Genomic DNA, 20,865 nt, shown 5'->3' on the forward strand with positions numbered 1-20,865 from the left:
CGTAGGCCTAAACTATAGCTTCTTTTAGTATAGAACTAAGTATAACTCTATATATAATAACTAAGGTTTCCCGAGGATTAAGGGAAACTCTAGTTAAGGGATTATATAGGCTACGATAAGCTTACGGTAACCGTCGACCTCTATAGCTAGCTACGTAATGCCCTAATTACTGTACTCTATCGCGCTTTAAGGCCCTTTACCGCCTTAGGCGATCTTTCTACTAGCACTTATATCTCTCGTAAGCGCCTCGTTAACTACGGCGTAGTACTAGCAGCCCCGTCTATAAGGGCGGCGACGGGTAGGAGTTATTAACTATAACCTATATTAAAGTAGGCCCTCTTTATACGGGCGGATAACCCTTCTCCTTTACTAGTGCTAGTAATTAGGCCCCGAGCCCGTCTCTACTCTAGCTACTTTTTTCCTCTAGGCCTAAGGGACCAGAGTCCTCTTCGTCGTTCCGCAAGGAGCGGTTCTATCTTACTACTCAACTACTATAGGCCGCTTAGCTAAAAGGAAGGGGTATTTTAATATAAAGTATATAAACGCGCCGTAACGTAGGTAGCGGCCGTTAGCCTTCCTTTTCCTAATTTCCTCGCTTATTACCTACTTCGCCCGCTACTTAGAGAGCGGGATAGTATAGGGGATATTCGAAGACGACTTCTTACCGCGTTTAGCTTAGTCCGTATAGGTAGCCGATATTAAGGTATCTCCGTTAATATTAATAGTCGGCTATTCCTCTTATAGAGGGGCGGTAATCCCGTTACCGCTATATAGCGTGCGCTTATAAAGCTTCTAGAAACGTAGCGTCTACTTATAGCCCTATACTACCTTTATTAACCGGCTTATATACTCGCTATAGTTAGTAGGTATAATTATAGGGATAAGTAGCTCCCGTAGGGCTAGCGTAATTAAGTTCTATAACTATAAGTTTCGCTATCTTCCTATACTATAGTTCCCGCTGCTCGTAAGAGCGTCTTTAAAGTTAGGAGGAATTCGCAAAGGTCTACCCGTCCCTCTACTTAAGGGTCCGTAGCCTATCCTACGCCTTCTCCCGCTCCTATACGTTACCGAACGTATATATAAGGTATTAGAAGAAGTCCTACGGGTCGCGTCTACCTCTAGGGCCGCCCTTATCTTAGAATCTAGAGATCCGCTATATCTAGGGCTCCGGCAGCGTATAGAGGAGCGAATACCACGCTATATTATAATAGCCGTTTAGGCCCTATTTCTCGTCTATTATAAACTTCGTCTATAGCCGGCTAAGGAAGAAGTAGAAGGACTTAGGCTTACTATCCTAAGTTAGCTAGGGAAGCGGCTTCCGTATCGGTAGTACCGCCGCCGTAACCGGTATTACTAAGGTCGTAGGGGTTAACGCTAGTCTTATAGACGGCTCCCCTAGTATAGCGAGAACCTCGTTCTTCTCGCTAGCCGTCGCGCTTCTAATCGCTTCTAGGATAGCTATAATACTTCCTATCCGCCTAGGGTAGCGGGTGCTTAGGAAGGCACCTTTCTAGGGAGATATCTATTAGATCTATTAGTTAATAGCTTATACTATCACGGAGTAGGTAGAGGCGTATACGTAGGTGCCGTCCGTAGGATAATATTAATAAGCTATATAGAGCTCTTCTATACGCGGCTAGCCCGCCCCTATACTTACGGGATCCGGCCCTCCGTACGTAACTACACGGCTTAGGCCGTGGCCTAAGCCTATTACCTATAATAGTTAAAGACTCTTATAGCTTTCCCTTTTTTATAAAGATAGAATCGACGACTATCGACGGCCTTTCTTACCTTTATATATTAAACTTCGATAGCGAATCTAAGAGTATTAGTAAAGTAGCTAACTTCCGATCTTATTACTTACTACTATCTTATATAGGGGGGTATAGTAGTTTATAAGGAAAACTCTTTATCTCGTATAAATATATACTTATTCTCTTAGTATATACTTCTCTAGCGAAATTACGAGCTTATCGCTAACCTAGACCTCTAAGGGGACCCTCTACTATAAGCTCTCTAAGCCTAACTTTAAGACTTTATATAAGAAGACGTTAAAAATATCTAGTCTTTATATACGCTTTACTTCTTCGTTTAAATTAGTTGTCTTTCTTAAATATAGCGTATATAGTACGATAGGCCGCTTTTAAGGGCTTATAGCGATACTACTTAGTCTAGTAATAGGGTCGTTATATAACCTTAAGCGGTATCCTTTTAGTTATTAGTTTTATCTTAAGGGGAAAGGCTTAGACTTACTTAAAAGAAATATAAAAGAGAACTATTGCTTATATAAGAAGCTAAAGAAATACGTTCCTCTTTCTTTACCTTATCTTATATATTTAGCTAGTTTATACGAGGCGAAGGGAGAGAAGAACTTAAGAATAAAGGAGATTCCTCTTCTTCCTTTACCTTATTTTACTTTCTTCTCTTTCGCTAGTTCGTATATATAAGAGTTAAGGAATTATAAAGTTAAAAGTTAATCTAGACTTTAATCTTACTATTAGAGATATTCTACTTATACTTCCTATCTTATTAGAAAAGCTTATATACTATACGATCTATATCTCTAAAAGGGGTAAGGAGCTTATTAAAGCTACTCTTCTTATTCTAAGACTTACTAAGTTCCTATAGAATCTTCTTATTAAATTACTTTATAAAGCTCGGTCGTATATATCGCTTAATTTATTATTTTTTAGTAATACTAAAAGGTTCTTTAAAATCGGATAAGGAGAGTAGTAGAAGGTTAATAGTATCTAATAAAGGTTAAAGAAAAATATTTATTATAAGGGATTATATATACGAAGCTATATAACTTTTAGTAGAAGAAAGAAGTCTTCTTTATACTCTCTAAGAGAGAGTAGGCTATAAAGTCGAATCGGCAAGCTAGTAAGATAGTCGTACGGGCTAGCTTCCTTAGTAGTATAAGTAGTATTAAACGCCTCTTATACCTTTACTTAGAAGTTCTTCGTAAAGTTTATTATATAGTCTCGTTTAGAAAGAGAAGAAGAGCTTAAGGTTCTTAAAGGAAGAGGGCTAAAGACTTAAGAGGATAATATAGACGCTATATAATAGGGACTTCCTTCTATAGTAAGGTTAATAGTCTCTAGCTAAGAGACTACGTAAAATAGGTAGTAGATAGATTATAGAAATATATTCTAAATTAAGTAATAAAGGCGCTAAGATTTCGGGCACTTCTCTTAGTAGAAATAAGGCGGCATTATATATAACGAAAAAATAGAAAAAAGAAAAGGAAAGGAAAGAAAAGAAAAAAAGGAAAGAGGGAGGAGGAAAGAGGGGAAAAGAAAAAGGAGAAAAATCTTACTTTACTATATAAATAGAATAGCACTATATATTCGTATAAAAGTATAATATATAGTCTTCTTATAATAAAGCTATTATTAATACGAGCTATTCTCTTATTCTATTTACTACGACCTACTAGCTAGTAGGTCGTATGCCTTAGGTATTACCTACCTATTTAATCTATGCTCGCGTATATAAATTCCTTTTCTTCTTTTTATTATTACTAGTAGTAGCAATAATAGTAATAGTAATAGCAATAGCAATAATAATAGTAGTAATAGCATTAATAGTATTACTACTATAAGCGCGTACGTATCTCTTTCCTTAGCTCCTTATACGTAGTAAGTTACTAATATATTTATATAAAAACGCTAATAACTAGCTTATCTACTAAGGCGCGCCTCCTTAAGTAAGTAAAACCTCTTTAGCACTTACCTTCTTATATAAGACACTAACTTTCTTAAGGCACTCGACTAGGATCTCGTACGCGAGCTCCTACGAAGACCGCGCCTCCTCGAGGTCGACGTAAGTAGGCAGCAACTCCGGCCATACACGAAAAATATAGTATAGCGCGCTATCCTTAACCTACCTAGCCGTCGCGTTATTTTCCTCTATAAGCGCGTACGACTAAAGTAGGTTATAGGTATAAGGGACTTATACGTAAACGCCTTCCTTATCTAAAGTCGAGGCGTTCTCTATCCCTATCTATATAAATCTTGCTAAAATAAGATAATTATAGATAGGGACGCGTACGTAAGTCCCTTTCCCTACTATATTCGCCTCCCGGGCTACTTCGGTGGCTACTACGGCAATTATAAGTGGCCGGATCGCGCTGCTCGCTGTTCCGAAGGAGATCCTTAGTTTCTACCTAGCGTACGAGGCGCCCTTATGTCCGGTTCCCGAGAGCAGCCGATCTTAGTCGACGAGGCTCCGGGGTCCTCGTCTGGCTAGGCGATTTTGCTGCTCGAGGACGGAACCGCGGACGACCTAGTCGTCCTCTAGAAAGGTACGTATAAGTATTTCTTTATCTATAATAATAGGTAGCGGGCACCTATAAAGCCTTAGCTAAGTAGCCTTGTGTAGAGGTATTAGTTAGGAAGTCCTAGCTAATCTAGAACGACGACTGGCACCTTCTCGTGGTGTTCTAGGTTAGTAACCTTAGCTCGTACGAGCCTTAGGGTAAAGCAAAGACTAGTTAATTACCCGCGTATAAATAGCTTTATTTTTTTTATATATATACGAGAATCTTACTAGGAACGATATATAAATAAAGTGGTATAGTAATTTAGTGGGTTTAGGTTTTGGCATACTTTGCGGACCTTAGCTAATGTGCCACCGTACCAGAGCCCAAACTGCTACCAAGGGTGAATACCCTTGCAGCCACCGCTCGTTGGATCCCTACAGCAGCCTTCGCCGGCCCTCTAGCGACGACCCTTGAAGCTGACCTCCGACAACCTCATCCATCAAAACCCTCAGTCTTGGCCCTTGACCCGCGAATCCTCGCCCTCGTCATGCTTCGAGTCCTCTCGCCACCATGACCACCGGCCGCTCTCCCTCGTCGTCCGCCCTGCTCCCCATGCCCGGCGCGCCCTCGTCCTCGTGGGCCGTCTACCGCGCGCGGCTGAGTACTCTGCTGCGCCATGCCGACACCAGGACTCTCGTCGCCTTTTGGCTCCTCGGTGAGCTCCTCGTCTGCCCTATCCTGTCTCAAGAATCGCCATGACTGCCAAAGAACCCCGACGGCTGACTCCTCGCCAGGCCTCATCAACAACATCTTCTACGTCATCATCCTCTCCGCCGCCCAGGACCTCGTCGGCTCCCTCCCAAAGGGCATCGTCCTCCTCGCCGACGTCATGCCCTCCTTTTTCCTCAAGCTCGTCGGGCCCTACTACATCCACGCCGTGCCCTACCGCCTCCGTGTCCCCGTTTTCATCGCCCTCGCCTCCGCCGGCATGCTCATTATTGCCCTTGCGCCCTCGTCCCAGTCCGTCAGCTTTAGGCTGGCCGGCGTCGTCATGGCCAGCCTGAGTAGCGGCGGCGGCGAGCTCAGCTTCCTCTCGCTCCTCCACTACTACGGTCGTGGGGGCCTTGTGGGCTGGGGGTCCGGCACGGGGGCTGCTGGTCTAGTCGGCGCCGGCCTGTACGAGGTCATGACCGAGTGGTGGGGCTTCGGCGTCCGCGAGAGCTTGCTCTTCTCCGCCTCCCTGCCGGCTCTGATGCTCGTCAGCTTCTTCTTCATATTGCCTCAGGAGCCGCTTCGTCGCATCCAGAACCGCAGGGGATACGAGGCCGTACCTCACCGGGAGGCGGCGGCCGACGACCAAGCCCACCACCAAGTCAACGACGCACCCCCCGAAGCCGCACCCTCGGCGCTGCTCGCTCCACCGGCGTCGGCGGTCGATGTCTCCCCGGCACACGAGACGCCCAAGTCGCATTCGCTCAGGGCGAACCTGCGGCGCGCAAAGTCGCTGTTCGTCCCGTACATGATGCCTCTGTTTCTGGTCTACATCGCCGAGTATACCATCAACCAGGGCGTTGCGCCAACCTTGTTGTACCCGGTCAAGTCGTCGCCCTTCCGACACCTGCGCAGCTTCTACCCCTTTTACGGATTCCTCTACCAGCTCGGCGTCTTCATCTCTCGATCATCCGTGTCCATCGTCCGCATCCGAAACCTGTACTTGCCTTCCTATCTCCAGGTGGGCAACCTGGCCCTGCTCACGCTCCACGCCCTCTTCTACTTCATCCCCTCCGTCTACATAGTCTTTGCCATCGTCTTGTGGGAAGGCCTTCTCGGAGGCTGCGTCTACGTCAACTGTTTTGCCGAGATTCTCGAGAATGTACCGCTAGAGGACCGCGAGTTCAGCCTGGGGGCGGCCACCGTGAGCGACAGCGCGGGCATTTGCACCGCCGGGTTCCTGAGCATTGCGCTGGAAACCAACCTCTGCGACTACCAAGTCGCCCATGGACGGGATTGGTGTCGGAGAATTCAAGCCAAGAATGCGTGATGAAAGGGCTGGCGCAGTGTATGCACGTGCCCTGAGCATGCATGTGTGACTTGTCCTGCACGCACATCTGGACGTGTATGTACGTCGATACGAGCCGTTGCACCACAGGAGCTCATATCAGCATGTGCCATCGCGGAGCCGTCCCCTGCTCTGACGTTGCGGCCGCCTTTGCCCACGTGCGGATGAGCGCAAAACGTGGCAGAGAGCTTACTGTGCTAGCCGGGCATCTGGCCGATGGGCGTGGACGATCTGGGCTTCCCGGGCTGAGATGGCGTCGTCAAGCCCTGCATCAGCCTTGCCCACGTTTGTGCCTGTCGGCCAGGTCTCTGCCGCAGGCGCCGCCGATGAAACCACACGCAGATGGCTCTCCATTCCCTCACGACCCGCACTCGCAGCCAGCCGTAATCAGCGCGGCTCACGAGTCCAAGCCAGTAGTCGAGGGGTCGGGCTGTTCGCTCGCCCTTGCGCTCGAGCATGTTCGAAATCGAAATTTCAGGTCAAGGGCGCCAACAAAGTTGACGAAGAGAAGAAGCTGTCGCCGGTGGGTTCGGCGTCTTTGAGAACGGAAGGCATCCTGGCTGGCTCACAGAGAACATTGTCGTCGAGCAGAGTGGGCCGGGACATGCCCAAGGGCGGGAACCGTTGGACATTTACGCCGATCACCAGCTGTCGGTCCAGGAACATGGACTGGAAATGATGGCCGAGGGCGACTCTAGGGGTGCCACGGGGCGAATGTGGATTGTCGGGAGGCCGACGCTGCCAACGACCGAGGGAGACAGTCTGGAGCATGAGGGTGCGATGAGCTCTACGTGAGTGGGTTTGTCGACATGGCGTCATGGTTCAGGTTGGGGACTTGGTTCACCGCAAATGGGAGAATGCGAAGCGCTCGGAGGAGTGAGCGTCTTGTTGGCCGCGCGTGTCGTGGAGCAGTGCTGGAGGCTGACGACGACTTGTTTTGCCCGTTGGGCACATGGCCCGTGCTGGGGGAGTCTCGTTTGACGACGTGTAGAGTCACGATGTGGCCGCAGGTGGCGAGGCGCTGGGGCCCGGGCCCGGCGCCGGATCGGACGGCAAAGCGGAGACCCCCACATGCCGATGGCGGCGTTTGAAGAAACGGCGAGCTGAGCTGTCGAGACTAGGATACCAATGATACTTTGCGATGGCGCGAGGTGGACATGTCGTGGTGGAGTAGCAGAACCATTAAAGCTTGTCATGAATCTGGGGACGACATTGGTCTGTGACTTGCAAGCGCGTGTGCGACCGATTTGGTGGGGAGAAGCGGCTTGGCGTTGGGGCTGGGGGAAGCAGAGGAGTCGATAAGCAAGCGACTTTTAGTGGCCGGCTCACGCCTGTGCAACGACTGTCACGCAGGGGGACGATGCGATCACGAGCGGGCATTTGGCCACTTTTTGGCCCTTGACGATGGCTACTTTGGAGAGAGAAGCTGGGTGCTGCTTCGGCGAGCCCGCAGACAGGGCGAGACACGTCGCCGGTGACGACGACGACGACGATTTACAGTTTGACCCACAGCGCCTATTTCAGGGCTGCCATTGACGAAACAGAGGTCACAGACGGAGATGGCTTTTCTTTTTTTTTGGCATTAATCTTTACTGGCCTTTTCTAGTGGGATCTCGGCCGATGCAAAGGGCCGGCCGGACTGCAGGCTTGGTGGGCGTGAAACAGGGAAGCGCCGTTTGCCGAGAGTGGCTCGCCGCGTGCGAGGAGAGCGTTGGGGCACATGTGTTGAGGAGGGACGTCTGTGATAAGGCAGACGAGGACGAGGATATGATGAGCTCTCTCAACAGCATGTGACGACGTTGAAGGAGAAATAACGGGGCTTGCGGGCACCTCGGCCATTGATTGCTCTGAGAGCGTGAGGGCGTGAGGGCGTCAAAAGGCCATACAGGGCCATGCCGGGCCATACCGGGCCATAATACAGGGCCATACAGGGCCATACAGGAGCCTGTCGTCACGCACGTGTAATAAGCGCTGGTAGGGCATGCGCCAAGCTTCGGACGGTTAGCCCAAGTAGGCGGCCGTGCAGCGCCTTTGGCCTGTTTAGGCAAGGCGAGAGAGAGAGAGGCCCTCGCAGCAGTGAGTAAAAAAATTCCAGCGCTGTTGGGCACTAGGCCCGTCCGTAGGCACTACTAACTAGGCCCGTAGGCACTAGGCCCGTAGGCACGATCCCCCGCGCAAGACGTTCCAGCGCGCGGTGGAGGCGCGGTGGAGGCTCAGGCGCTGGACGGTTGTCGGCTCACTCACTCACTCACTCCCTGGCCGGCACCAGCGAGACAGGACAGCACATGGACAGGATGCTGGATATGGATATGCCAACGGCGCACCCACACCCGTTTGCTGCGGTCCATCTGCCCAGAAAACCTAAAACCTACCTCACCCCAGATCAGCTAGGCCCATTATTCCCATCCGTCTATTGCCGATTGGCCTCTTTGTCACCCCCCTTCCAGGCCCCTTCCAGGCCGGCACCCCCGTCTCAGAGCCCTGTTCCTCGAGCTCCTAGTGCCGCTCATTTACGCACGCCGCAATAATATGTCATGTACAGTGTCTATTAGCGGACAATGGTTTGCAGACGTTTAATAAGAGACACCTGGCCGCCCTGAGCGCCATTGTGCGGCAGCGGAAATTGTCCTTGCTCAGCTGCTCTCCAGACCCGTCTCTCAGGGCAAGGGTGCGCTATAAATACAGGTGCTCGGTAGGTCACAGTAGTAGGTACAGTACAGAGTAGTAGGTACTGCGTATGACCTACTGCACATTCGCCGTGGCACGCACAAGCTGGCACTGCGGGCTACCACGGCCATCCATCCATCTCCAACTGCCACACTGACACCACCCACCCACCACCACCCCTTTCCCCCTTCCCTCTTCATCTCTCATTGCTTTTTTTTCCTTGGCTGCATCTCCCTCCCGCCTCGCCGTCACGACAAGCTTGAATCCTCGCCCGCCACAAAGTGCCCGGAGCGGAGGGCAGCATCCTCCTTCTTCCCTCCTTCTTCTCCTTCTTCCTTCCTTCTTCCCCTTCTTCCCTTCGTCTTCTACTGCTTTTACTGCTGCTTCTTCTTCTTCTTCCAGACTTTGTTTTCCCTCCGACGCCGTTTGCTCATCCACTCCTTTGCCCCGCTTCTTCCACGCATCGCCCTCGCCCTCGCCCTCGCCGGCGACAAGAATCACACAGCAACCACCTGCACCGACGGCCCATCACCACCCGAGGCCAACAGAAGCCCAACGGGCCGGCGCGCATGCCGTCGCAATGGTCTTCAGCGGCTCCTTACGGTCTACGCGGGGAACCGTCCTCGTCCTCGCCACCCTCATCTGCACCACCCTCTTCTTCGGCCTCTTTTCCACATCCTCCGACTCGTGGCTCCTGCCCGCCAGGTAAACCCATCTCTCCTCTTCCCCCTTCATGCTCGACGGCTCATCACCCGCCTCGCACAGGACAAAATTCGCCTTCGTCGGCAATCTCTCGACGGCGCCAGACTCAGCCTCTCCGGGCTTCCTGGCCGACACCACCTTAGCCAAGTATGCCACCGAGCTGCGCAACTTCTTCTACCACCAGCTCTGGAAGCCCTCCATCCAGCCCGCATCCCCGAGCTACAGCCCCTTCGGCGCCTATAACTGGACCCTGCCTCGGCCCCCCCGCTGGAACCGCCCGCTCGGCAACGACCTGTGCATCATCGACCTCGACAGCCGCCCCTTTGACCAGCCGGGCCAGGTCTTTGGGCCCAGTCTCATGTCCTGGGACGATTCCCTCGACGTCCACGGCCTGTCGTTGGGTATCATCAATCACTGGCTTTACGGTAGGCATCTGCTCTAGCTTGGACGCGTCGCCACCGCTGATGTTGATTCCCCCCAAAGCCAAGATTCACGGCTACAAGTACTACTATGTTGCCGTCGACGAGTACCCCGATCGGCGCTCATCCTGGAAGAAGCCGCCCGTCATCGCCAAGATTCTCAAGGAGCACGACGTCTGCGTCTACCTCGACTCGGACGCCATCTTCCCTCGCCTCGACCTGCCCTTTGAGTGGCTCTTGAACTATTGGCAGCTCTTCCCCGAATCAAACTCGCTCGCCCTCGCCGTCGACCCCGACCTGGAGTGGAACAAGGACAGGTTCGGCAAGCTGTACCTCAACACGGGCTTCATCATCGCGCAAAACAACCCGACCACGTACGACATCCTCGACGCATGGCAGACGTGCCCCGACGACGACGGCCCCTACCCGGGCTGTACCGATTTCCGCTACAACATCCCCGGCCAGCCGACGGACCAGGGAGGCTTTGGCACCTTTGTCCGCTACAACTTTACCGAACACATTCGGGAGCTGCCTTGCGTCGAGGCCAACGGCTTCCCGCAGAACGACTGGGGCTGCAAGGGGCAGTTCATCCGGCACCTGTGGACGGGCAAATCGGACCAGATCAAGATTGACGTGGGCGAGCAGGTCCCCGGCCCCTACCTGCAGCTGTTCCACCAGCAGTACAAGGACGAGCAAGACGGCTTTTACATGACCGAGAGTGCGCTGATGCGCAAGGGCCCCAAGGCGGCTCTGAAGGGGGGACAGCAGCATCTGACCAGGAGCACGCCCGAGGAAGAAGTGAGATGATGGGCCGTGGGGTCCCTTGACTATGCCCGGCTCTCGAAAGATGACCGAGTGTGGTTGAATCTTTCCATTTCTTTTATTTCTTTCCTCATCTGGGTCCATCGGCGCGAGGGCTTGGTTCCCTCTGGGTCACGTCGCATGGTGGCGCGGCTGCTGCAGAGCAAATAAAGGCCATAAATAGGGGACGGTGGCGATTTCCCGGCATGCATTCTTTCTTTCAACAGATGAGGGCACGACCCTGAGCATTTCCGGAGCGGCGCAGTTACGACGGCATGTCCTTTTGTTGTTTTGGGTATTGGGGGCTAATATTGTGTTTGGTGTACATAAGGATGGCGCCATGGCCCTGGTTGCGACTAGAGGCGTGAGAATTCAACAAGGCGGGCGACCATGGTTGTCCGTTAACGCTGATGGCATGTGTGTCGTTTCTTCCGTGCCTCTTGAAGTTTGGTCGGGGTTGATCTGAAGGTCTTGATGCCCAGGACGGCCCCGTCAATGGCCGACTCAGGCCAGGGGATCCGCCCAGACGACAATGTTGGCGGGGCAATCGACCATGTCGGTGAAAAAGGCGACAATGTCGGCCTCGGAATAGCGCAGGCTGAAATGGGTCAGGACAAAGGTCGTCTGCGGCCAGCGGCGGACGACATGGACGAGGTCCCCCCAGGCGGTATGCTTTGTGCGGTCGGCAAGCGCCTTGTGCCGCGGATAGAGAAAGCTGCACTCGGTGACGACGACGGGGACCCCGGCACGCAGCCACTCGGGCTCGGCGGCGAGCGTGTCGGCGGTGGAGTCGCCGAGGAAGGCGAGGAAGGGGACGGCGTGCGGCTCGGTCAGCCACTCTCCGGCGGCGCGGAGGGCCTGCAGGCGCGGGCCGGCGAGGGCGGCGAGGGCCGGGCGCAGGCGCTGGGTGACGCGGGAGAAGAGGTAGCCGAGGCTGGGGACCGAGTGGGTGCAGGCGAAGGCGGTGGCCGTGACGAGCGTGTTGGCGCGCGAGCGGAGGTGGTGGAGGGGGACGGTGTCGCCGGGCCGGAGGGCGTGGGTGATGTGCGTCGTGTTTTCCGTCGTGTTCGGGGCATCCGTCCCTTGCTCTTGCGCCGTGCTGTCTTGCCTGCCGTCTTCTTGGCCGTCCTTGTCGTCATCGACACCGACACCACCATCATCATCATCATCCCTTGGCTCCTCGTCCGGACCTCCCCCCCCGGCGTCGAGCAAGACACTGGCCCGAACAAAGTCATCAAACAGGCCGGCCATCTCAACCGGACAATAGACATGCGGCAACCCATCATCACCGTCGCCGCCGCCGCCGCCGCCGCCCACAAAGGCGGGCGCCAGCAGGGTGTGGTCGCTGTGGCCGTGGGTCAGGAAGACGTGGCGCGGGCGGAGGCGGTTGACGCACAGGCCGGCGTCGAGCAGCAGGTCGAGCTGCGGCACGACAAAGGACGTGTGCCAGGCGGCGCGCGAGCGGCCCGTCAGCACGCAGTGGGCAAAGGGCCGCGGGAGGCGCCACTCCAGCACGTCGGAGCGCGGCGACTGCGCGAGGGCGCTGGCGAAGCGTGGGCGCTGGTGGGGTGGCGTGTCGGACATTTTTCCCTTTTTTTTTCTTCATTCGTGAACGCTTTTCATACTTGGCGTTGCCTTTGTTTGTCAACCTCTCCCTCTCTCTGTGTTTGTATGTGTTTTGGATGTTGTTTGTGTGCGTGCGTGAGCGTGGGAGAAGGGAGTTTGGCAAAGCCGTCAGCGTCATTCGCCGGCGGAGGAGTGGGGCCCCCGGGCTCGGACCTCCGGATCGCCGGGCCGGAGCGTGGGGGCGCTTCCTTCGGTCCCATTGGAGAGCTCTACATTCGTCACTCTCGTCTTGCTTCATGTCTGCACGCTCTCTACAGATTCATCGACCCAGATGGCATCAGCTCTCCTAGCCCCGTGGTCCCAGGGAATGCTTTGAGGAAAACGGACGCAATCCTCCGTGTTTCTCGGCCTCGTCTGCCTGCCACGCCGAGAGCGCAAGACCAGAGCTCCATGTCAAGGCGCCACGGGCCATTCCCGTTACCGATACCCTCGGCGTTTTGGGCAGGTGCAACGCTCGTGCGGCGTCAACTCTGCCCTGTCAAAGTGTGTTCCCGGAGTCCTGGCCCTGTAGTCAGGGTAACTCTCAGTCTCACAGTATAGATTATCTCATTCCAATCGTGATAGGCAATCAAAGCCTGGGTTCTTGGCGCAGAAGTCGTCGGGATCCGGGCCGGTACCGTGTCTCCTGGCGCAGGTGCCCGTCTTGAGTACTTTGATATCCCGGGTGCCGTTATCGACAGCCGACGCTCTGACGTCGCTGCAAGCTGAACGCGGATGGATGTATGAGTCCTTGCCGCACCCAGCGAGGCCACGGCAGCAAGACCCAAGAGGCTTCTCATTGGAGGTTGCTACCTTTGAGCTCGGACAAGAGACAATCCTATGGACTGCTTTAACATTTGCAAAGAATGGGCTCCCCGGGAGGGTAGAGCTTGTGCCTCTTCTTATACTTGAACAGCTGTCTTTGATGCCCATCGCGTCGACGAGACCTCTATCACTTGGAGAAGCCGTGTGCTGGGCCTGCACCAACGCCTGGAGCGACCAATTGCCGGTTTACTCCATCCGTCAACTACAATGCGCATGTCTCAAACAAACTATTGCTTGCAGAGACGAACACTGGCGCCAACTCTACCTATAGAGCTTTGTTTAGATTATCTACGTACAAAATAACCGAGACAGCTATTTCTTTCCATCTCCAAATCCTTTGGATGGTAAGAGAACGTACATGTAAGAAGCTCTCAAGTGGCTAAGCCCGTGAGTAGAGCGCTTGCCTGATGGGACACGAGTTCATTCAACCGTCTCTGTAGCCCCGTTCTTGGAGTATAAGGCAGAGTTCTTGTACCATGATATGACATCTAAGGCGTATGCTATGTCGCAGTGGAACCCTTTAGGTTATAAAGCTCGGTACATTTCTCGCTGGCTTGGCTGGCTAAAAGGAACAACACTCCTTTGACTGCCGAGGAGGAGCAGATAGGTCACGGTCTCCGAAAAACTCCATTCACCAGGAGATACTAACTACGGAGCTTGTGTGCGCGAACCGAGATTGCGAATGCTAGATATAGTCGACAATATCTACCCGAGCAGCCACTATTTCGTTGGCTTTGCTTTAAGATTCTCTTACGTCTATAGATGGCCGCTATAGTGATTGCTTCTGCTCCTCCTCGGCAGTCACGCGATGGGGTTGACACCCAACATCGGCCGATTCACGGATAATGCCTGATTGCTAAGTACCGTGGGCTCACGCAAGAGTCTATTCTCACTTCACTGCAACGCTGTCACTGTATTCAATTACTCAACTTTCAAGAGACGAGTGTACATTGAGGCACCACCGATCCCGAAGACCTGCCCCAATGCCTGGCTGTGTATAAATCATCCATCGTTACCCTTGATGCAGGCTCCCGTTTATCCCCTCTACAAGCTTCTCGACTCTGTGAGTACCCTTTCCCAGGCCACGGTTCGGACATTTACTTATCCTTCCAACTTGAACAAGCAAAACTCCTCCCGGTCGTATAATTCTTCTGTCAGCCATCGTCGCCACGGTGGCACTGCTACCCCTACATTCATTGCTCGATGCGAGTTCGACGGGTGGACCTGGATGGCATGGTATGGCTCATCGAGCAATGTGGGACCAGTGGTTCGATGCCGGAGATCTCGACGCGATGCTCCGGCTCGTTGCCTTGACTCGACAGGTTTCCAGAAGCAGCCTCTGTTCGAGCGTGAGTAGCCCTGTGGAGGAGGCCGAATCGTTGTTGTTCTTCCACATCCACGCCCTACCGTCATCCACTTGAGATGCATCAACAGAAGCAATGCGTAGGCCTTGGGCGTACCAATATCCGGAACACCTCGGCCGCTTATAGCCACCGATACACCCCCAACTATGCAATACAGCACTCGGACGGCATCCTGGAAGCAATCGCCAAAGCCAGGCTGGTAAGTGGCTTTCCACGTCGACGAGCGAACTAATGTTCAGCGTCACGCCGATACGATGATTTATTGGGCGGCGTTGGAAAGGAAGTATCTGCCCTGATAATGGGTAACTATCAGAACAGACGGGGCCGCGCTGATACAACGAAGTATCCTCTCGGCGTCACAATTTACGAAAATTATTGGTACAGGGGCGGCGTACCTGGGTTGAAGCCCCCTGAGCAGTGCGGTATGCCTCACTCTCCCAAGTCGCAGCGAAACCGTTCCTACCAAGTGCGTCTATACCAATGATAGATGTCCCCATTGACATATAAAGATGGTCAATGTGCCCGAGGGATGCAACGACGTGGCGTGTCTACTTCTTTTGTACGTATCTTGTCAACATTTCCTTGATAATCCGGCTCTGGCATGGGGATTGGACTAACGGAACTAACAAGTGTAGTGATTATAACTGTGGTGGCGACGACTTGGATGCCTCTCCAGACGACGATAGTCTCTTATCTCGGGTATCCTTTTTGAAAGGTGATGAGCTCATTTGCTTAGTTTGAGTAGCCCTATCCCTATGGTATATGATAGGTTCACGTATGCCCTTGAATCAAGTCATTCTGATAACGGGCTTCGCACGAATCTGAGATGGCTCCTGGTTGCGTGTGATGAGAGTTGTCCGGGTCAAGTACCAGACAGGCGGTGGCACAGACTCGTGCAACTCTCCAAACACGAAAAAGTCAAGTTAGATGGGTTCGACCTGGATAGTGGACGAAATATTATCATCTCGGCGCTTTTCCACGCGGTTCCAAACCAAACGTCGACCACGACGGCAACAGCAAAGTGCCGAGGGGTCGCTTCCGACGAACGAGTCGCGTCAACAGGAGTGGCCTGCGCCGGATAGACCATGGACACAACGGAGGCCAAGAAAGAGTCGGCAGGAGCCTTCAATATACCCGCTGCCAAGACTCGATAGCCTGGGGGAACCAGACCACGATGGGACGGCCGTGGCACAGCTTCGTATGCTGGTGTTTTCTTTCTTATTTCTCCATCGAGTGCCTAAGCGAGGACCTGGGTGTCCGCAAATACCCTTATTTTTGGGGATCATAAAAGGGGTGCCTTGTGACTTAACAGAGGCCATCAACCGCCGTCGTTTGAAACCATAGAGTCACACAGACACATACATATCAAGACTCGCAAATCCTCCCAGCTCTCCTACTCCAAGCCCACACCCGAGACAAGATGAAGCCGTCGATGCTCCTCCTAACCACAGCAACGGCGGCCGCCACGTCCGCTCCCCGCCGCTTCGCCCGCGTGCCGCTGCCCGAGCCGCTCGACTGGATGCCAGAAACCTCGCTGCTGCTCGACCACGTCCTCGCGAGCCACCACGCAAACTACTCCGCGTACGCGGGCGGTGAATCGTGGGCGCGGGAGATGCTCGACCGGTGCACGCGGGATGCCGCCTGCACGTCCACCTTTTCCAACTCCGGTGCGTGCCCTGGGCCCTCGTGTCCACTCTCACCCCCCAAGCAAGAGCGGAGCTATATATAGTCTTGGTGGACGACGAAAGTTGACGATGAGTTTTACAGCTATCAACGCCGGCTCGCCCCCGGCGCGGTATTGGTTTGGCTATACCTGCAGTGGTGGGCCGACCACGGCGGTAAACTATACGCGATACCTTGAGGGCTTATAAGATACCATTGCCTACACCGTAGTCGAATGAAGTGAAAGTACGGGTTTGGCTTCGAAGGAACCTGACACAGTGCATGGCTGCTTGCGGGGCAAGGCTCTTTCGTTCCCGTAAGTTTCATCAATACACTCCGATCTCTAGGTTACAAGAGTCAGACATCTTGGGCTCTTCAACATTCTCTTGCGATAACTGTTGCCTTTGTCGGGCCAAAATCTTGGAGTACGCGCCGTTCCGATAAAGTCACGATGCGGGAGTCCGACCCAGGGACTAGCAACACGAGGGGACAAGTATAGGTTCAAGGTGTCCCAACGAGCAGAGCTGACGCCTCCCCCCAGAGAGTCAACGACACGTCCGGCCTGCAGATCCACTCCTTGATGTATCGGTTCCATCCCTCGGTCAAGTGGGAGCAGGGCTACCCCAACCGCAACCAGATCCTCGGCCAGGTGCGCCAGCTCTGGAAGCGCTACGGGTTGCAGAACAAGACGCGCTTCAACTTCAAGGTCGACAGGGTCTACCAGGACGACGCCGGCCGCTAGGTCATCAACGACCCGTCCCACGGCCACTTTGAGGGCCTCATCGCCGCCGTCGGCACCTGCGGCGAGCCCAACATGCCCTACATCCCCGACGTGGACAAGTTCCGCGGGCCCGTCTTGCACTCGAGCGAGCTGACCGGGTGAGTACCCCCGTTGCCCAAGAAGCTTCACCTGCTCTCGGTCCTGGTTTCGTCAAACTACGGCGTCGAGGCAAATGCAGAGTTGTTTGAATTTGATTTGATCCGACTCTCCATGCTATACGGGCATGCCAGTCTTCCTGGAGTCAACCTTTCCTGAAACGCCACGCTGTAAATCAAGCACTATCGCTGCGACACCTTCATTATTCGCATCTTCCTTTGAGAGCCCTCCCCGATGCTCTCCCCAACGGACGAGCCCGTGTCCGTCCTTGGCCCATTGTCGGGGATGGCCAAAATCTAAGTCATCCACAAGAGGGCTACAAACGCAACAGGATCATCTCAGATTGGGCCGTCTGATGTGGTCGGCGGCTCTTCTCGCGAAGAGAGATGCGAGAAGTGCATATAAAATGCACGAAGGTAAAATTGGAAGTAAGGGGTCGGACAGGCAGGGCAAAGTTGTTTGATTCTTGCGGGGGCAATAATTGCGGCAGGGGAATGATTGTTGTATTGCCTTAATTGTCCTTCTTTCCTCTATCCAACGCCCCTCTTTATATCCCTCTAGCATCCCAATTAACAAAGAAGATCCTGCTTAAAGAAGCCACTAATGTCCTCTTAACTACCGAGCTTTTTGCCGGTTTTTCCCCTCCTTTTCAGCCGTTGCCAGCTTATCCGTCTTATCTCTCGCTACCTCCATAGGAAGCCATCGCCACTTCTACTTCCCCTCTCTCCCCCACCCTCCTCTCTGCACCTCTTTTCAGCTCCTTCTTCCTTCTTCTATACCGGTCTTTCAGCTTCCTAGATCCCTCTTGCCTAGGGATATCTCCGAGACCTGCGAAATCAGGCCACGCTTCGCGACAGCTTTACGCCCCCGGCCACGACGGTGCATTTAACAGCATCCCCATCAGGCACCACGAAACAAAACCCGTCACGGGCAATGTGACGAGCCACCCCAAGTAGATCTGGCCCGTGAGCTTCAGATTGATGCACCGCCAGTCGCCGTTGGCCAGGCCAACCCCGACGGTGGCCCCCACAATGCACTGCGTCGTCGACACGGGCAGCCGCAGCCTCGTCGCCACGAGCACCGTGATGGCCGAGGCAAGCTCCATGCAGAAGCCGCGGCTGGGCGAGACGAGCGTCAGCCGGTTGCCCAACGTGCGCATCACGTGGTAGCCAAAGGTTAGCAAGCCGAGCACAATCACCGCGCCGCCGAAGCAGAGCTGCCAGATGGGCACATTTGTCATCTCGGGCACGCGGCCCTCCGACCACACCTCGTAGGCCACGGAAAAGGGCGCAATGGCGTTGGACACGTCGTTGGCCCCGTGCGTAAACGAGGTGGCGGCCGCCGTGATGACCTGCAGGGTGGAAAACATGTACTCGGCGCGGTTGTCGTATCGACGGGCCCGTGAATGCATGTCGGCAATGTCCCACTCCAGCAACGCGTTGCACTTCTGCATGCTAATGACATCCCTTTCCACCCCCCTGAGGAAAATTCGGCCAATTCTCCATCTAATGACTGGCCAGCTGGTCCCTGATCCCGGCGGCCGAGGGGGGGTCAAGGCCTCGGATTCGGGGTCCAGGCGTGATACCCACCCGGGTGGCGGAGACTGCGCGGGCGGCGGCAGGATCGGCTCCTCATCGTCGTCGTGTGTCGGGGGCGGCTTGCCGTCAGACGTCTGCACCGACTGCAACAGCTTCTCCGAGGCGCGGACAAATTGTAGCTCCTCCGGGGTAAGATGGCCTCGGTAAAAGTCGGTGATGTGAGGCTTGATGGCCCCTCGAGGCGTAGGTGGCGGAGGTCGGCGCCAAAGAAGAAAAGGTCCCTGGAAGGCGTGGTACCCCTTCAAGGTCCAATCGTCTCGCACGACTCTCGCCCAGAGCCAAGGCATGACGAAGAAGCTCTCAAGCAATACGCCTCCTGTAGCCGCCGCAAAGATAGAAATGAGCACAATCTTGGTCGGTACGGTGCCAAGGTACATGCCTTCCCATACCACAAGCGCTGTCCAGGTCAGTCAAAGGCACGCTCGGGAGAGGGCCGGGTTTAGACGTACTTGCCAGCGCGCCAAAGGTGATGAAGGAGTAAAAGGGAATCGAGAAAAAGGCCCGCTTGACTGCCCCCGCCTTGCAGAGGACAGCTGTCCTGGTGAAGAGAAAGAGGGCTGCGCCCAAGAGGCCAGCGAAGCCGGGAGAAATGACCCACGCGGCTATGACCCGCGACACCCCAGTCCAGCCCCAGTTGATCTTGGAGACGCCGATGGAAGCTATGCCCGAGCCAATCAGGCCGCCGAGGAGCGAGTGCGTGGGCATGACGGGCATCCCCTTTCTCGTGGCAACGGTGAGGAAGATCGAGGAGGACATGATGGTGCACATCATGGCCAAGAGGAGGACAGCCGGCGCATCGTCGAAGTGGTGAGGATTGACGATGGCCTTGCGAACCATTTCCGTCACCCGGCTTCCCACCGTAACGCTGCCGGAGAATTCGCACACCGACGCCAGCGCCATGGCTTGCTTGAGCGTCAGCGATCTCGAAGAGACCGACGACGCAAACGCGTTGGCGACATCGTTGGCACCTGAATTCAAGGAAGTCGAATTAGACGGCTTGACTCTTCCCGTAGCGGCTGGTAATGGTAGACGACAGCGGCCCCCCCGATCTCGGGTTACCACTCAAGAGTGTGCATCCGTGCACCCATCATGCCTCGATGGCCCAGAGCAGCAGTGGGGTGTTCCTTACCGATGTTCCAGGCGTCCAACGCCGCGAGTACAGAGGTGATGGCAAAGATGTAGTCGTATTGGTGCAGGGCAGACATTGCACTGCCTCTTGCGCTGCAAGGAAGATCAGAGGCCAGCTAAGGTCGTCGTCGGCAGAGTCCACGCTCGATGCCTCGAGATGGACGCGGGCAACAACTTGTCGAGTTCCGAGTTGTATGTCATTGATGGCGGACGCACCATCAGGTCACGCTGACGTCTACCGCAGACTTGTCCATTGACGTTCGGCAGGTGAGGCCGGACGCGTATGGGCCGGTCGACGTAGAAGCGTGCTGAGAAGCGATGGTAGTGCCAGGCTGAAGCTTCAGCGGGCGAGGGAACAGATAGATGGGCGAGGCAGCTGAGATTCAATTACATATGGGAGCGAGGCCCCTGAGAGGATTGCCGAATCATGCACTAGGACATCCCGCCCGGGTTGTGCTTTGGGGGTAACGGCCTAAGAGGATGATCAAACCTGTCTGATCCAGCGACACGGATATAAGGCCACGGGCACAATCCGGCAGACGGGCATGCTGTACGATGAGTCCAGCTTGCCCCTCGAAGTGTGTGAGCGCCTGATCTCAGTGCCCTAGTGGTCCCGCCTCGAAACATGACGAACGCCATCAATGACAAAGCCAGTTGTGTCTTCAATTACTAGCCGCGATGAGACAAAAGCGGCGTCTGGCACGTGCCAAAAGCTCCACGGCCACAGGAGCGTCATCTGGTGCGATGGCTCGTTGCGGTACAGGGTGAGAAAGTACCAAGAGGGAGGCTCAACTGAATGGAACTTGACTGGCTCAAGCCGCGCAAGTGCTCCAGGGCACATCCTTCGCAGTCGGAGTATTTGATCTGGGCCGGGGTGTCCACTGATAGCCCAGC

General features: G+C 54.3%; 5 protein-coding genes across 5 annotated transcripts; 3 read left to right on the forward strand and 2 right to left on the reverse strand.

The window, feature by feature from the left end:
- Positions 1–4,834: 4,834 nt before the first annotated feature.
- On the forward strand, positions 4,835–6,305 carry HRG_00813 (CLN3 protein; the record flags this gene model as incomplete). Its single annotated transcript, XM_044859284.1, has 2 exons — positions 4,835–4,979; positions 5,059–6,305. 2 exons carry the CDS (start codon positions 4,835–4,837, stop codon positions 6,303–6,305), a joined length of 1,392 nt encoding a protein of 463 aa, XP_044725684.1.
- Positions 6,306–9,570: 3,265 nt separating this feature from the next.
- On the forward strand, positions 9,571–10,918 carry HRG_00814 (galactosyl transferase GMA12/MNN10 family domain-containing protein; the record flags this gene model as incomplete). Its single annotated transcript, XM_044859285.1, has 3 exons — positions 9,571–9,695; positions 9,756–10,117; positions 10,176–10,918. The coding sequence occupies 3 exons, from the start codon at positions 9,571–9,573 to the stop codon at positions 10,916–10,918; spliced, it is 1,230 nt and encodes a 409-aa protein (XP_044725685.1).
- A 498-nt stretch (positions 10,919–11,416) lies between these two features.
- HRG_00815 (3'-tRNA processing endoribonuclease) lies at positions 11,417–12,496 on the reverse strand (the record flags this gene model as incomplete). Its single annotated transcript, XM_044859286.1, has 1 exon — positions 11,417–12,496. The coding sequence occupies one exon, from the start codon at positions 12,494–12,496 to the stop codon at positions 11,417–11,419; it is 1,080 nt and encodes a 359-aa protein (XP_044725686.1).
- A 3,630-nt stretch (positions 12,497–16,126) lies between these two features.
- HRG_00816 (uncharacterized protein) lies at positions 16,127–17,110 on the forward strand (the record flags this gene model as incomplete). The annotated part of the gene is made up of 3 exons (XM_044859287.1): positions 16,127–16,373; positions 16,671–16,684; positions 16,910–17,110. The coding sequence occupies 3 exons, from the start codon at positions 16,127–16,129 to the stop codon at positions 17,108–17,110; spliced, it is 462 nt and encodes a 153-aa protein (XP_044725687.1).
- Positions 17,111–18,104: 994 nt separating this feature from the next.
- HRG_00817 (phosphate transporter family domain-containing protein) lies at positions 18,105–20,048 on the reverse strand (the record flags this gene model as incomplete). The annotated part of the gene is made up of 3 exons (XM_044859288.1): positions 18,105–19,240; positions 19,293–19,811; positions 19,973–20,048. The coding sequence occupies 3 exons, from the start codon at positions 20,046–20,048 to the stop codon at positions 18,105–18,107; spliced, it is 1,731 nt and encodes a 576-aa protein (XP_044725688.1).
- Between the last annotated feature and the right edge of the window lie 817 nt (positions 20,049–20,865).

Source organism: Hirsutella rhossiliensis, assembly GCF_020360975.1.
Source record: "Hirsutella rhossiliensis strain HR02 chromosome Unknown scaffold00001, whole genome shotgun sequence".
Taxonomy (NCBI): Eukaryota; Fungi; Ascomycota; class Sordariomycetes; order Hypocreales; family Ophiocordycipitaceae; genus Hirsutella; species Hirsutella rhossiliensis.